The sequence below is a fragment of the Lytechinus variegatus genome, chromosome 14 (genome assembly GCF_018143015.1).
Source record: "Lytechinus variegatus isolate NC3 chromosome 14, Lvar_3.0, whole genome shotgun sequence".
Taxonomy (NCBI): domain Eukaryota; kingdom Metazoa; phylum Echinodermata; class Echinoidea; order Temnopleuroida; family Toxopneustidae; genus Lytechinus; species Lytechinus variegatus.
In genome coordinates, this window is record NC_054753.1 from 8357244 (window position 1) to 8375736 (window position 18493).

Below are 18493 nucleotides of genomic sequence, written 5' to 3' on the forward strand. Positions count from 1 at the left end.
TAAGCACAGAGTGACAAAACTTGTGGATTCCAATAGCCCCATGAACGAGATGGGTGACGAGATGGATGATGAGATGGGTGATGAGATGGATGATGAAATGGGTGATGAGATGGGTGATGAGATGGGTGATGAGATGGATGATGAGATGGGTGATGAGATGGGTGATGAGATGGGTGATGAGATGGGTGATGAGATGGATGATGAGATGGATGATGAGATGGATGATGAGATGGGTGATGAGAAGGATGATGAAATGGGTGATGAGATGGGTGATGAGATGGATGATGAGATGGGTGATGAGATGGGTGATGAGATGGGTGATGAGATGGGTGATGAGATGGATGATGAGATGGGTGATGAGATGGATGATGAGATGGGTGATGAGATGGGTGATGAGATGGATGATGAGATGGGTGATGAGATGGGTGATGAGATGGATGATGAGATGGGTGATGAGATGGGTGATGAGATGGGTGATGAGATGGGTGACGAGATGGGTGATGAGATGGGTGATGAGATGGGTGATGAGATGGGTGATGAGATGGATGATGAGATGGGTGACGAGATGGATGATGAGATGGGTGATGAGATGGGTGATGAGATGGGTGACGAGATGGGTGATGAGATGGGTGATGAGATGGGTGATGAGATGGGTGATGAGATGGGTGATGAGATGGATGATGAGATGGGTGATGAGATGGGTGATGAGATGGGTGATGAGATGGGTGATGAGATGGATGATGAGATGGATGATGAGATGAGTGATGAGATGGGTGATGAGATGGATGATGAGATGGATGATGAGATGGATGATGAGATGGGTGATGAGATGGATGATGAAATGGGTGATGAGATGGGTGATGAGATGGATGATGAGATGGGTGATGAGATGGGTGATGAGATGGATGATGAGATGGATGATGAGATGGATGATGAGATGGGTGATGAGATGGGTGATGAGATGGGTGATGAGATGGGTGATGAGATGGATGATGAGATGGGTGATGAGATGGATGATGAGATGGGTGATGAGATGGGTGATGAGATGGGTGATGAGATGGGTGATGAGATGGGTGATGAGATGGGTGATGAGATGGGTGATGAGATGGATGATGAGATGGATGATGAGATGGATGATGAGATGGGTGATGAGATGGGTGATGAGATGGGTGATGAGATGGATGATGAGATGGATGATGAGATGGATGATGAGATGGGTGATGAGATGGATGATGAAATGGGTGATGAGATGGGTGATGAGATGGATGATGAGATGGGTGATGAGATGGATGATGAGATGGGTGATGAGATGGGTGATGAGATGGGTGATGAGATGGGTGATGAGATGGGTGATGAGATGGGTGATGAGATGGGTGATGAGATGGATGATGAGATGGGTGATGAGATGGGTGATGAGATGGGTGATGAGATGGGTGATGAGATGGATGATGAGATGGGTGATGAGATGGATGATGAGATGGGTGATGAGATGGGTGATGAGATGGGTGATGAGATGGGTGATGAGATGGATGATGAGATGGATGATGAGATGAGATGGGTGATGAGATGGATGATGAGATGGATGATGAGATGGATGATGAGATGGGTGATGAGATGGATGATGAAATGGGTGATGAGATGGGTGATGAGATGGATGATGAGATGGGTGATGAGATGGGTGATGAGATGGATGATGAGATGGATGATGAGATGGATGATGAGATGGGTGATGAGATGGGTGATGAGATGGGTGATGAGATGGATGATGAGATGGATGATGAGATGGATGATGAGATGGGTGATGAGAAGGATGATGAAATGGGTGATGAGATGGGTGATGAGATGGATGATGAGATGGGTGATGAGATGGGTGATGAGATGGGTGATGAGATGGGTGATGAGATGGATGATGAGATGGGTGATGAGATGGATGATGAGATGGGTGATGAGATGGGTGATGAGATGGATGATGAGATGGGTGATGAGATGGGTGATGAGATGGATGATGAGATGGGTGATGAGATGGGTGATGAGATGGATGATGAGATGGGTGACGAGATGGGTGATGAGATGGGTGATGAGATGGGTGACGAGATGGATGATGAGATGGATGATGAGATGGGTGATGAGATGGGTGATGAGATGGATGATGAGATGGATGATGAGATGGGTGATGAGATGGGTGATGAGATGGATGATGAGATGGGTGATGAGATGGGTGATGAGATGAGTGATGAGATGGGTGACGAGATGGGTGATGAGATGGGTGATGAGATGGATGATGAGATGGGTGATGAGATGGATGATGAGATGGGTGATGAGATGGGTGATGAGATGGATGATGAGATGGGTGATGAGATGGGTGATGAGATGGGTGATGAGATGGGTGATGAGATGGGTGATGAGATGGGTGATGAGATGGGTGATGAGATGGATGATGAGATGGGTGATGAGATGGGTGATGAGATGGATGATGAGATGGGTGATGAGATGGGTGATGAGATGGATGATGAGATGGGTGATGAGATGGGTGATGAGATGGGTGATGAGATGGATGATGAGATGGGTGATGAGATGGGTGATGAGATGGATGATGAGATGGGTGATGAGATGGGTGATGAGATGGATGATGAGATGGGTGATGAGATGGGTGATGAGATGGGTGATGAGATGGGTGATGAGATGGGTGATGAGATGGATGATGAGATGGGTGATGAGATGGGTGATGAGATGGATGATGAGATGGGTGATGAGATGGGTGATGAGATGGATGATGAGATGGATGATGAGATGGGTGATGAGATGGGTGATGAGATGGGTGATGAGATGGGTGATGAGATGGGTGATGAGATGGGTGATGAGATGGGTGATGAGATGGATGATGAGATGGGTGATGAGATGGGTGATGAGATGGGTGATGAGATGGGTGATGAGATGGATGATGAGATGGATGATGAGATGGGTGATGAGATGGGTGATGAGATGGGTGATGAGATGGGTGATGAGATGGGTGATGAGAAGGGTGATAAGATGGGTGATGAGATGGGTGATGAGATGGGTGATAAGATGGGTGATGAGATGGGTGATGAGATGGATGATGAGATGGGTGATGAGATGGGTGATTAGATGGGTGATAAGATGGGTGATGAGATGGGTGATGAGATGGATGATGAGATGGATGATGAGATGGGTGATGAGATGGGTGATGAGATGGGTGATGAGATGGGTGACGAGATGGATGATGAGATGGGTGATGAGATGGATGATGAGATGGATGATGAGATGGGTGATGAGATGGGTGATGAGATGGGTGATGAGATGGATGATGAGATGGATGATGAGATGGGTGATGAGATGGGTGATGAGATGGGTGATGAGATGGGTGATGAGATGGATGATGAGATGGATGATGAGATGGGTGATGAGATGGGTGATGAGATGGGTGATGAGATGGGTGATGAGATGGGTGATGAGAAGGGTGATAAGATGGGTGATGAGAAGGGTGATGAGATGGGTGATGAGATGGGTGATGAGATGGGTGATGAGATGGATGATGAGATGGGTGATGAGATGGGTGATGAGATGGGTGATGAGATGGGTGATGAGATGGGTGATGAGATGGATGATGAGATGGATGATGAGATGGGTGATGAGATGGGTGATGAGATGAGTGATGAGATGGGTGATGAGATGGGTGATGAGATGGGTGACGAGATGGGTGATGAGATGGGTGACGAGATGGGCAATGAGATGAGTTAAAATGGATTTCTCAATGTTCTCTATGATATATATTTATGGAATCTCTTTTTTGCACTTTGCTTGCCCTCCAAAACAATCCTTAGGAGTGATCGAAGTGAGACACGTACGCAAAACAAAATTTAGAGATTTTACTTTATGCTTTAAAGTTTTCTTAGAAAAATTGATGGCTTTTAATTCATATATTCCTGTAGGTTGGGACATTTTCAAGGACAGATAAATATTTTACGCCACCCCCATTTGAATCATACTAGTCTATGTAGCTGATATAATTAGGGGGCTTTCTGCTTGAAACCGTCTTGTTTCTCGAATTAATGAGCGAGCGCATTGAGCTATATTTATTAAATGTATATTCATAAATAAATTTAAGAGAGTCCTCTTGATAGCCCATACCTTTAGAGTGTCTTTTAATGTGAGTTCGCTGAGAAACAGGTCTTCTTGCAACACGAAACTGATCTGTCTTTTCAGCCGTTTGCATATAGGTTGACCATTCAGGAAAACATTTCCAGATTCTAGCGCCCTCTGTCGTCCGGCAAGACAAGTCAGAAGTCTCGTCTTTCCCGCTCCTGTATGAATGATTAAAATTGTGTGATGACAATGAACATCATGAATCCTGCAAAAAAGAGTCATTCAGAGTGTTTCAAGAAGCTTCCTGACATTGGTTTTCTTTGATAAGTTTGATTTCAGCCAATCAAATGCAAGGATTTCGGTGGCTTATGACAATGAAAACCAATCGTTTCATGAAATGTCCATGAATCTTTACTTTCTCAGTAGAACCCTGATTCAGAAAGTGTGAATTATATAATGACACAGGGTAGTTAAAAACGTAGTGAAGAAATATAGAGGGAGATAACTGAAAATTTTCTATGATTATGAATAATCAAATATATTATTTAACCTTTTCTCCCTCCATCATAAGGTTGAATTCGGAGACTAGATTCAATGTACGATGTTCAACATAATTAGGAAATATAAAAATAAATATATTTAAATCGAATGGAACGTCTCTGGTAGCATCGCCTTCATTACGCCATTCAATAAAGCAGCAGTGTTGAGTTTGAAATCAATAAACAGTCATTTACACAGATTTGATTGACCCTATATGACCTTTGACTATGGACATAACACTCGTGCAAAATAATCAGAGATACTAAATTATCTTTCTGTTCAAGTTTCATGAACTAGGTCCACAAACATTCAAAGTTATGATGACATTCCAATAATACCTCTGACATGATCAAAGTTCATTTGACCCTAAGTAAATTTTGACCTAAATCATGTGACGTGAAACTCGTGGAAGACAATCAGTGATACTTGATACTCCTATGTACAAGTTTCATGAATTAGATCCATAAACACGCAAATGACATTTCAAAAACTTCAATGTTGACGACGCTGCCGTCGCGAGAAAAGCAGCGTCGATATAGTCTTGCTCTGCTATGCAGGCGAGACAAAGAAAACTAATATTTTCTTTGCAATAAAATAGAAGAATCAAACAAACACATTCCAAAAATAAGAAGGGGGGTAAAGGGTTTTATGTGTTTCCTAATGAGTAGACGCTTTCACAAGGAATGAATTGTTTTATCCTAAAGCATTCAGACCTAGAATCTGGCAATACACTTATTATTGTTTTATTCTAAAGGCCTATAGTGGCTGGCTTCCAGATTCAAGGGAGGATATGGGTATGCATATCGTTTTAAAGGATCCGGGTGAACAAATCCGAAGTCATGCATTGATATTGTAAACTTCGTTCTGTGATCTATTTTTAATCAAATGAATAGCCAACGTTGTCCTAATTCAATTTCCACCTTTATCTTCTCTTATTAATTCGGTACTTGGAGTATATGTCATATGTTACACAAGCCTACATTTACCACAAATAATTTGACCAATGGTTTGCCAATTTAAAGGGTTTGCGTGAACATGATGGGTATCACTTCATTCCGCAAATTGACACTGACCACACGAAAATCATCAATGAATCCCCAAAACGACACCCCTAAATATATATCAAATACAAAACAGATGATCGACTGTGTCATTTGTTAATGTTTAAAAAAAAAACAAGTCATCCAAATCTATATAAAATCAGAACTCACCACTCGGTCCCATGATAGCTAGTAGCTGACCGGGTTCAGCGAAGCCGGATACTCGGCGAAGAACATCCCGTTTGTTGATGGTGAGGCAGAGGTCATTGAACTCTAGAGTTACTTTCTTCTTGTGATCGTCCATAATAGATCTTCCTTCCTCAGACTGAGCGAGAAGGGACAAAAAGAAGTACAAATAAATATATCGATGGAATATGTCACGAAATATGTAAAAATTGAATGTTTATCTCGTACTAAATCATATAAAAAATTGAACCAGTTACAGCCTCAACAACTAGAAGTTTTCAAAGTTGCCCCATTCTGAACCTAAGATACTACAAATCCCTAGCCCTAAATGCAGACTTCATCTACAGCCCGACGAAGTCGGATATGTTTGGCTACGGAATCGTATGTTAATTCACTCTGAATTTGTTAATTCTCAATATTTAAACTCACTCAGAGCGAAAGAATGCATGCATGGTAATCTTTGATACTCAAAGATGATACTATTTCATACAAGTGAGCAGACACAAGTTGATACCCAGGTTATTTAAGCAGAATATCCAACTTTGAAACCGATTTGGATAAGCGTTTTGTAACGGGTGTTTCCAAAGTGACCTATGCGGCGGATGCTCAGTAAATGTGCATCATTATATCAGCTCTATAACCAGTGGCGTACCGTGGGTCACGGCATGGGGGGGGGGCACCAGCAAAAATTTCGAGTCACTTAGGGAGCGCGCTCAGTTGCCAGGTATGCTGACCTAATAAAGATATTTAAAATATATATATATATACATAATATATATTATTTTTTGGGGGATCAAGCACCCCTATCCCTCATCTGCTCACCATTGGTCTGTCATCACAAGGACAACCCCTGTCTCACATTATTTCAGTTGCAGTTGAGGTGTATTTTTTTTTCTTCTGAAAGTCATATCCGGTGCCCTGTATCTGGTGATGATTTTACGCCGCGCTCAACATGACATGTCACCACCCCCGACAGGCCTGGAAAATTCTCCGATAATAAGATCTTATTAGGAATTTACAAAAAACATTAATCTCTCAAATCCTCAGAAGTCGGATGTACTTTGTGGTGCAGACGAACGTCCCTAGAAGATAGCTTAACTGCCCGCTGTACGTCCGGCTGTTGTCATTTTTCACATTCGAAGGTGTGCTTTTAATGAAAGTTCACTGCACAATAACTGGTCGTGTCACCGTGCGTGTGTAACCATTTGGCCGCTCGTCACGTTGGGCTACGACAATCTGCAAGCACAGATAAACGTGATAAATACAATGACTCATATTCTGATAGCAGGTTTAACTTAAACTTAAGTTGTGGTTTAAGTATTTATAGCCAATTGTTACATAAATCACTAATGGTAGAGATATCATATTTCAGCTCATTTGGCTCTCAAATCATTCATAATTGTCTAGGAAGTATAAATAGATTATTGTCTTCACCATCGATGAATCAGGAAAGAGCACAGTAAACATAAGAAACGTTCAACTTAATAAAAAAATAATTCTTTTGGCTTCCCATACTTAAACCACAACTTTAAACCTGAGTTAAGTTAAACCTGACTTCAGAGTGCGGGCCAATGTCTATAGTGAATAAAGTACGCCAAAGTCTCTGTATGAGTAGAGCCAGCCACAGTATATAGTGGCCCGTATTCTGAAGTCGGGTTTAACTTAGACTATGGTCTAACTCTGTGCTAAAATTATGGGAAGCCAAAAGTGTCAAAATTATCATTAAGTTGTATTTTTCTTATGTTTACTGTGCTTTTTCTGATTCATCGATAGTGAAAACAATCATCTTTTTATACTTCCTAGACAATTACTAATGATTTAAGATCATAATGAGCTGAAATATGATATCTCTACTGTTAGTGATTTATGTAACAATTGGCTGTCCATACTTAAACCACAACTTTAAACCTGAGTTTAAGTTAAACCCGACTTCATCTAGTCTCATTACTCCAGACTCTGCATTACTACAGTGCAACTTGCGAAAACCAAGAGTTGACGTCAATCAAAGCATGATCTTAGACAGGAGAAGATAAGACCGTAAGACGGCCGTGAGATCGCTCGTGCGATCAAGTGAAACTGGTCGTACGACAGTGCGAATTGTATTGCTATCAACGTATGGTATAAAATCCCATCAATACTTCGACGGCAGTCGGATTTTCTTCACCCCCCCCCCCATATATACCCCTGGGGGAACGTATAAAAACAAACAGTCGTAACCGATCGCATATGCTTTTTGCAAGCTGGACTGCGGACATTCGACGGACAGTTTCATATTCGCAAGACGGGCATCGACACATCGTACTGTTGACGTCTGATGGTCGCTAGGATACTTCTTGAGTGCTGCACGACAAATGCGACTGGTCGCATCTGGGTTTTATGATTGAAGTTTGACCACAACCGCTGACGAGGCTAACACGATCTACATACCTTGCGATCACTTGCAAAAATTGCGCGAGTGTTCGCAAGACGCCAATTTTCTACCGCGTGAGTAAAAAAAATGGCACCTCGCAACACAAATCCCCAAAGTAAGGGGGAAAAATATGTCATGAATGCATGATTATTCTATATGGCCTGAAAGAGTATCTTCTCCCAAATAATTTGATACCGTATTAATGTGGTATGTGTTAGCGCTTGGATGATCAGGAGGTATACTTTGCAGTGATGAAAATTTAGATTTGCGCCAAAGTACGGCATGACTGCAATGAATGAATACAGATGCCAATGATGTCATACTACTACATGAGTTAGCACATATATTATCCAATTACTTTTCATTTGATATAACATACAAATTTAAATCAAAAGTATTTGACAAATGATTATTATGCAAAATTATTTTCAAAAAGGTGGTTTTAAATGGATTTTAATGCAACCCTTGTAGGATTATGACATCATGTATTCATTCATTGTCGTCATCATGTCTTACAGTGGCGCAAATCAAGATTTACATCACTGCAAAGAATACCTCCTGATCATCCAAGCGTTGACACATACCACATAAATATGGTATCAAATTATTAGGGAAAGCATACTCTTTTGTGTCATCTATAATACCTATGTGTTTATGGCATATTTTTCCCTTGAATCGGGCTTTTGTGAGGTGTCAATTTTTTTTTTTTTTTGCACGACGGTAGTTTAAAACATACCATGAAGCCTTACATGCCTAATAAACCTTTCTTACATGTCTCATGATCTCCCTCTTACGTCCATGGTCTTGAAGACTCATGGATTTCCTAATGTAATAATGTAATCTTCTCAATCTGTGTGGTCCCTTACAAAGAACTTGGCTCTGAGCCAATCAGATGCAAGGATTTCAATAGCTTATAACAAATAGTCATTGAAAGTCACTCACATTTTTATTTCATGAAAGGCTCCCCCCGGTCGTGATATCCCAATATATCACATTGATCATTTCATGACAGGATAATTTGGAACATATTTATTCAAACCGATCTTAGATTTTGCGAGGTCTTTGACCGAAGCGAGAACATTTCGTTTAATGAAGTAAGATTTTTAGATTACCATTTCTAATCTAATTTAGGGATCTTCCCTTTTATCAGTTTATTACTTTCTAATCTAAAGAAAAGAATGAGAGTGGAGGGATAGCTTGGTTTGGAGGACTGATATGGCATCTAATGCTTTGTCAAGATAGATATGATAAGGGTTAAACCGATATCAAAATGAGGGAAATTTCAGATTATAGGGGTGTCCATCAAATATTACGAAAATACAAACTATAATAATGATTTTAGCTATATATGGAATTTCTTGGAACTTCCCAATGTTTGCTCGTGAAATACAGGATATGAATCTGATTAAGAAACACACTCAGTTATAATCTGATATCGTATCAAGCCAAATAATAACTTGCCGTGCATGGAAGAGTGGTCTAAGGCGCCTGGCTATACATGGAAAGCCTGGAGTTCGATCCCCGGCCGCAGCATTTATGCCCGTAAGCAAGGCATTTAATCTACGATGCTCTTTTATCCTGCTTTGAAATAAATGGAAATGCTATATGCATTATTGGTAACTAGGTGTGCACTTGTAATAAAAAAATTAAAAAATAATAATAATAACTGGCAACCGAGTTTAGATGACCCGTAGAAGCTTATATCATGTTTTTATATATAGCATGTAAAAGAAATCGTGCATGAAGTCAAAGCGACCCCCCAAAATGGTTCCTGCATAATGTTTGCATTATGTAAATTGTGACGTATAACTAAAGTAATATATCCACGATGTGCTGCACTTAACCCAGGTAAGGTGACTGGGTACTGGCAGGAAGTAATTTTTCAAAAGCTGCGAGCACCGAAATCGGTTGCCAAGCTAACCAGGCATGCCAGGGGTAATATAGGAGCGCCTTGACACCTAACAAGGTAGATACCTGCACAATACAAATCTCATTTATTCTTATTCTTACTATTATTTGTATTATTATCATTATATTATCGTTATTATTATTATCATTATACAATCATTGTCATTGTTACTATCTTTATTATTGTGATCATTTTTTTATTATCATTACTATTATTATTATCAATATCATTGTTTTAATATTATTATTTCATCATCATTATCATTATCATTATACTCATTATAATAATTATTATTGCTAACAAAAACAGACAAACGACGGCATGTTCAAAGGCTTAAAATAACAATGTCTGGCAAAATTGTATACATTTTGTTTTATTTTCATTTTACTGTGCATGCTGTCCCCCACTACTCCCAACCATCACAAACCCTATTTCCACTACCATCGCTAATAATTTCCTGACGCCCCTTCAAACATGCATGAGCTGCATGTTGAGTGCGGGTTTCTGGGGGTGGGCGAATCGACCGGGCAGACAGACTCATGAATGTGTAACATAATTACCATGAATCTAAAAATACGCTCTAAAAGTGCATGCTCATTTCAAGTTTTATATAGAGTATGGTTGGCGTGTTGAAAATGGTCTGAAATAACCGTCTATTTTTGAAACGTCCCTTCTCAGCTTTGGCGCAACGTGACGGAAAGGGGAAAATTGGAGCTAAGTTTGTATATTATGATATATTTCCTAAAATTTAAGAGAGAGCGAAGAAAACAGCGAGAAAATGATGATCCAATATTAAAAATAATTAAAATTGTGTCACTTGACTACTGACATTTTAAAGGTTCATCGTTTAATAGACCTTACTCCACAGGATTGATATGATAAAAATGATTAGCCATTGCTTAAATTCTAATCCCTTTTTACAACAAATTTTGAGTACACGATTAATTTGATGACACTGTCATTGAAATTTGTTATTTTTGAGAGGATCTTTTTCGATTTGAAGCATACCTAGATCTATTAATGATTTTCAGTGTATCCAATACTTAAATACATTTATCTCTTTTTTTCCTCATTTGTTTGCAAAAATTCTTTTATAGTTATGTTATCGTTGTTTTATAGTTATTATTTGTCATTCCTTGTCCTTTTTATCATGTTTTCAGTGTTTTGTTTTTCTGTTCTAATTACATCATTTTTAGCCTGGAGTATCCCTTTAATTTTCATCGAATCTGCTTGGAGCGAACATTTGGCGCCAAGTTAACAACTCAATTTCCCCCAACGTTTACCTCAGAGAATTGAACGTTCTTTCACAAGATTTGATCTTCATATTTTGTGGTTTGAGATAGCATATCTTAATCACCATTAAATACAATGTTCACCAATGACTTATTTCAGGTAGAACAGCGTAAGTAAGCGATCCATTTGCAATTTGTCAGAGTTGTGTATACACTGAAGATTTGAAAATATTTTCAACAAGATTGATATTTTACTTTTTTTTAGACCCAGTAATTATTGTTTGATGAAATTTGTGTCATCTTTATATTTGGGAGCTGGATACAGAACCATTATTAGCATTATCATCGTGATTAATTATCCATGTTTACATTTACCTTAAGAATTTTGTCTTGCTCCTCGTTCTTTCTAATTTTCTTTCTTTCTATATGTCGTTCTCTATTTTATTCTTCTTTCCTTTTTCTTCTTCGACAATTTATTGTCTTCTATTAGCACTAGCAGCAGCAGTAGTAGAAGTAGTAGTAGTAGAAGTAGTAATAGTAGTAGTAGTAGTAGTACAGTATTAGTAGTAGTAGAAGTAGTAGTAGTAGTAGTAGTAGTAGTAGTAGTAGTAGTAGTAGTACAGTAGTAGTAGTATATAATAGTAGTAGAAGAAGAAGTAGTAGTAGTAGAAGTGTAGTAGTAGTAGGAGTAGTAGTACTAAAAGTAGTATTATATAATAGTAGTAGAAGAAGTAGTAGTAGTAGTGTAGTAGTAGTAGTGTAGTAGTAGAAGTAGAAGTAGTAGTAGCAGTAGTAGAAGTAGTAGTAGTAGTAGTAGTAGTAGTAGTAGTAGTAGTAGTAGTAGTAGTAGTAGTAGTAGTAGCAGTAGTAGTAGTAGTAGTAGAAGTAGTAGTAGTAGTAGTAGTAGTAGCAGTAGTAGTAGTAGCAGCAGTAGTAGTAGTAGTAGTAGTAGTAGTAGTAGTAGTAGTAGTAGTAGTAGCAGTAGTAGTAGTAGTAGTGGTAGTAGTAGTAGTAGTAGTAATAGTGGAAGTAGTATAGTAGTAATAGTAGTAGTTGTTGTTGTTGTTGTTGTGTTGTTGTTGATGTTGTTGTCGAAGTCGTTGTTGTCGTAATAGCAGCAGTGCTAGCAACCACATTAGCAGCAGGAACCGCCGATGTAGTAGAAGCAGTACGGTGGTAATCATTTTGGTATTATAAGTTCAGAGGCCCAGTCTGCTTAACATGACAAAAATAGATTCCCATTCTTAAACTCGAAAATATCTTAATTTTAACGATTTTTGCACAAGATGTCTGATTTGGTTAATAATAGCAATATTGACTGGCCAGGGGGCGAGAGGACATATATTGCACTCACTAAATTGCTATCACCCTCGTCTACGACTCGGGAGATATAAATCTAGTTTGGGCGGCATATGTCATATCGCCCAAAGGCCAGTCCTTGCAGAAGCAGCACCAACAACATAATTTTTTTTTAACAACTGCACACCTAGTTACCAATAATGCGTAAAGCATTTCCATTTATTTGAATGCAGGATAAAGGGGAGTAGGTGCCGTGGCCGGGGATCGAACCCTGGATTTTCCATGTATAGCCAGGAACCTTAGACCACTCGGCCACGGCACCTCTACTAACAACATAAGTTTTTTTTAAATAACCCTCGATTCAATAACCCGGTATGAGAATCTAGCTATATTTTACTCTAATTTTTTTTAACCAACAAACCTTATCTCCGTAGACAATCTAAAAACAACATGAAAAAATATTAAAAATACCTCAATAACCGTGCATACAAAAACACATCATAAGAGTACGAAAGATTCAACTCCTACAGCCAGGATTAAGACCATTTCTTTGTATGACCGATCTCTATCAAATTAATTTATTTAGAATAAATACATTTTCATTGATTCCTCGGATTAAATTTGTCGCTCCGAAACGTGCCCCTATTTTCATCTCCTTTCATCATAATATAATAAGCACTCAGGTAAGTTCAAAAGAAGCTTTAGATAGTCATATAACTACTGGCCCACAACCCAAATCGTTGGATACTTAAAGTTAAAGTACGATGACGAGTAAAATCGAGATAAGAGTTGTTTAGTCATAGGCATGGAAAGAATTATTAACGGTTCTTCGTGATATCATGGTCGTCGTCATGAATGTGAAGTAAGCGAATATATGAATTTGAAGTAATCGAAGGGATGATATAACGTCCAAACTTTCTTTCATAAGAAATTACTACATTATATTTATATCTGATATTTTTTACTTTTAAATGTGCATGAAAATACGATATATCCCTTGTAAGAACTGAGCTGCAATAATGATGGTTGCAGTCCATCGAGTCATTGTAATTTCATATAATGAAATACAAAAGGAAAGTTGTGAGACGACATCATTATCTATCCATCCATCAGTGCATCTATATCTATCTATCTATCTATCTATCTATCTATCTATCTATATATCTATCTCTTTATCTATCTATCTATCTACCCAATTACCTACCTATCTACCCAATTACCTACCTATCTATCCAACTACCTACCTACCTATCTATTTATCCATCACTCACTCACTCACTCACTCACTCTCTATCTATCTATCTATCTATCTATATAAATATATATCTACCCAATTACCTATCCATCTATCTATCTATCAATCTATCTATCTAGCTATCTATCTATCTATCTGTTTTTCTATGTATTTACTATAGGCCTATACTTTTAGCTGCTACCTCTGATCATGGACCTACTACTCTGCCATGACTTTATACACTGTAAAAAAATGAAGTGTCACCTTATTGTAGTGCAGTCACTATACAAGCACTGTAAGTGCTGAATTAGCACTTCATTCTTTTTTTTACAGTGCACGGCGTTTGTGGAGCACGGAGAGCTTGTAATAGATCCACAGATTATCATCGCATTCAAGCGAAAAGGCAATACTATACTATCAATGAAAAGGTGCTCCTTCGATCGATAAAGGGAATCCCTTTTGATGACACTTTCCCTTGTCACGTTTTCATCCACGCTTACAACGACAGTGGCCTATTATATGTGACAAAGGTTTAAATTTGCTCTAAAATTGCCCTTTACTATACGTCTAGTGTCTACATACTCTCTCTTAAATATTAAGTTGGTTAACAGTGAACGTACCGAATGTTGGTTAAAAGAACATTGAGTGTGACAACAATGGAAGTATAAAAACAAGCAACATTTTGGACGTTCACATTAACCACATATTACCGAGAGTAGTGCAACAATTTATATCCGTCCCAAGCTTTAGAGTGAGGTTAGTATAGTATTCAGAAAGTATATTACCCCCTCTCCTTGCATGCCTTACATAGCAATTATTATACTTGAATATTAAATACCCTCACCTGTCACGTATTTTCCCATTTACACGATGAATTGAATATTTCGCACTTGTAAAGAAATTAGTTGCTATTCAATTTTCATTTGAGATTCAGGTCACATTTGACTAGCATGTAAAGATTTTTGTTATTGCTTACATCCAACGTTGATCATGATTTAAAACGTAGCAAACATATGAAGATCATTTACCCCCCCCCCCAAAAAAAAAATGATTCGTGGCAATATGCAGGAAAGTAAGAATAGACCTGCATCTAATAACTTTGATGTATGGTATTTATAAGAACATATGCGAATTAGTGCAAGGATCTTTGCTTTTAAATGACGGTATTTATTCTACACTGTATATATCTCCCGACTCTTAATGTTAGTTGACAAATCATATTATGTCCATTTCTCAATCACAAAAATGCCGAAACTCGGCGCCATCGACAAAATAAAAATATGATATTTGCATCATGAAAACTAACATTCGAGATAAATTACTTACGTGATTATCTTATCAATCCTATTTGCGATCCGTCTTCGGGACGTGTCTCGAAAATCAGTTTATTTGTTTAGAAAATTGAAGTTATCATTCAAAAATATAAACCAAAGAGAGCATTTCGTGAGCCGATCTAGATTGTACGCCGCCTGGCGCTTATAATATTACGAGGACTTTTGACAGACGTTAATTGTTCCGTGTGGGCGGTGTTACAGTGCCTATTGACGAAGTCATCGAACCGTGCTTTTTCGTACGCTCCATTGTCAATGATTGTAGGACAGGTTGATCCTCATAATAAAGTTTGCGTTTGAAATCTTTGGAACAAAATGGCTTGTTAGAAAACAGAAAAATTAAAGAAACAGTTGAACGAATATTTTAGAAAAATCAGACAAATAATGAGAAAGTTATGAGCATTTGAATATTGCGATCACAAATGCTATAGAGATCCTCATATTGGCAATGCGACAAAGATATGTGATGTCACTTGTGAACAACTCTCCCCATTACTTTAGTATGTTTTTCACTTAAAATGCCTCTTTTATCACATCTAACCGTAGATCATGTGTTATTTCTATAGGAGTGCATGTAATACAGATTTTTAAAGAATACATCATGGAAAAAGAGTTTGTATCACCATAAGAAAAAGCAAAAAGAGACATTTGGGGTTATTTTATAGTCCATCAAAGGGAAAGTTGTTCACATGTGACATCACACATGTTTTCGCATTGCCAATGGGAGGATCTCCATGGCATTTGCGATTGGAATATTCAAATGCTCATTACCTTCTCATTATTTGTACGATTTTTCTCAGACTTTCTTTGTTCTTATTCTTTGATTTTTCTGTTTTGACACAGGCCTACTTGTTCCAAGGTTTATTTCCCTTTAAATACAAAAACATAAAAATAGATAAACTTGTAAATAATGGGTCGACGAAAATCAGTTAAAGGTGAAAAGTAGAATTTAAGACACCATTCTACTAGTTAAACTAGTTTAACGTGTAGTGAGAACGATCGAAGCTATTGAATGGAAACGCTAGCAAAGCGATCTTCCAAACTGCATGTATATAGTTTCCTGAACCGTTTTCCAGTATACTAGTTTGAGAAAGCGCTATGTATAGCTCCTGCACTTATTATTTAGCAACACCACGCAAGAGTCGCTGTAAGTTGTACTTCAGAGTCTATAAATTTCGATGTTTAGGGTTTATAATGGTATGCGAATATGAAAATTTGCATGTGAAAAAAAGCTGTCAATCAAAACTCCAAAACTCTGCTATCTTTACGGTTTTTATCCAATAAAAAAAAAAATTTAGGCCCATTCTCAGCCTGAAATGAAGCTGGTTTAAGAAGATTATTTTTGATATTTTTTTCTGAGATTCCTTAACGAATATAATAATCATACTTTTCACTATTTTTCTCTGAAGTAAAAATAGATCTAACGCGTTTTGGAATTTCACTTCTTATAATATTGTATAGTACCACTCTCAATCGAATTCTAGATTTACTAGTAGTTTGAATCACACAGCTTCTTTTTTAAGAAACAATTATCATGCACATCTTGGTATGTATGCAAATGAGGAAATCGATGACGTCACCCACTTATCATTTTGTTTCATAATACAAAGTATGAAATTTATCTTTTCTTCATATTTTTATCTCATCATGATGTGTCACTTTGTCTTCGTGTAAATTAATTATGGCGAATGAATAAAGAATTTTTCCTATTGTCTGATATGCCAACATTAAAATCGTATATAGTTCATGTGATAAAATACCGAATATATAAAGATAAGCAACAAGAAAAAAAGAACAAGAGAAATGGAAATAAAGTGAAAGGGGTAAGGGTGCTTTCTGAATATAATGTCCAAATCCACCATAAAATTGCATTTTTGAATAAACCGTCTACATTTTTTTTCTCTCGCAAGATTTGCCTGATAAGCCATATCTAGCCCCTCAAAGATTTTCGACTCATTACGCCAATGCTAATGAGATTTTGACATCATCATCTATGGAACAATCTTCCAGCTAAACTAAAAAAAACTGTATATCAGTAGAACATTTCAAGGCCAGTTTAAAAACTTATCTAATGGCAAATTTGTAAGTTGTTCCAGTAGTGAGTTAAGTTTATTGTAAGAGCCTTGAGAACCCCTAATAGTGTGGATATGTTTTGCGCGTTACAAATGTCTTATTATTATCAGCTCTCTCATTTGCATATCAACCATGTTCGGCACAATTGTTTTGTGAAAATAGGCCAAAATCTAAAACGTCACAACTTCTTCTTTTTTTAAAAACGAAATTCAGACGTTAATGAAATTTCAGCAATCTGCTTGTAATTTGAATAAAAGTATTGCTGAGGTGAATCCAGGGGAGCGTTTCATGAAAGGACTTGTCGGACGTTTTATCTGACAAGTACTATTTTATCCGACAGTTACTGTGGTAACAGTGCCTCTCAGCCAATCATTATCAAGGAAAGTTGTCAGATCTGACAACTTGTCGGACAAAAATATTGATGAAACGCTCCCCAGGTGGTGATCTTTCACTTTAACGTACTAGTCACAGTCGCGTACATGGAATCCGCTGAAATTCTTTTTGGGGGGGGCAGACACAATCAATTCAATTCAAGTTTATTCAACCATAAAAATGTGTATATACAAATCATACATAATTATGCAACAAAATATGGCTATAGGACCATAAAAAAGCAAACTGCTTGTAGAGAATTGCCCCCAAAACTATAGCATTGACATAATTTACAATCAGAAACAGCAAACTAAGAAAACACAAATTTTATCAGCAGATATATAAATGTATTAATATACACACCCTCACACAGCATCACACACATACACACACACACCCACAAACCCTGTTGATTTTATAGATTGTCAATTAAGTAGGCCCTACACATTTTTTTGAAACAGGATACAGTTGAACAATCTTTTAGTGAAGTTGGGAGTTGATTCCATTTTTTTATACCGACTAAAGCTAGTGAATTTAAAGAAGAAGAAAGTCTCACTTTCGGAACATGGAAATTATCTTTTTGTCTAGTAGCATAAGAATGAACATTGTTTGCATTGATTATAAGCATAAGAATGAACATTGTTTGCATTGATTATAATTACCGAAATGGACGGCTTTTTGCGCACTCCCATCTTGGCTGCAAAATTGGTTTTTAAGAGTGACATAATGAAGTCCTTCCAAGCACCAGTTCCGATGATTGAAT

General features: G+C 37.8%; 1 protein-coding gene across 3 annotated transcripts in view; it reads right to left on the reverse strand.

Moving 5' to 3' along the window:
- LOC121427516 (ABC transporter G family member 21-like) overlaps nt 1-18493 on the reverse strand; it is a 35280-nt gene extending 16787 nt beyond the window's left edge. Inside the window, exons 1-4 of one of the 3 annotated variants that reach the window (XM_041623953.1) lie at nt 15281-15451; nt 6931-7106; nt 5856-6009; nt 4150-4322 (exon numbers count right to left, since the gene is read on the reverse strand). In XM_041623953.1, coding sequence (XP_041479887.1) covers nt 4150-4322; nt 5856-5988 — 306 coding nt within the window. In that variant the 5' untranslated portion in view covers nt 5989-6009; nt 6931-7106; nt 15281-15451. Of the gene's footprint in view, nt 1-4149; nt 4323-5855; nt 6010-6930; nt 7107-15280; nt 15452-18392 lie in introns of those variants that run through there. The other 2 variants (XM_041623951.1, XM_041623952.1) reach the window with 2 other exon arrangements.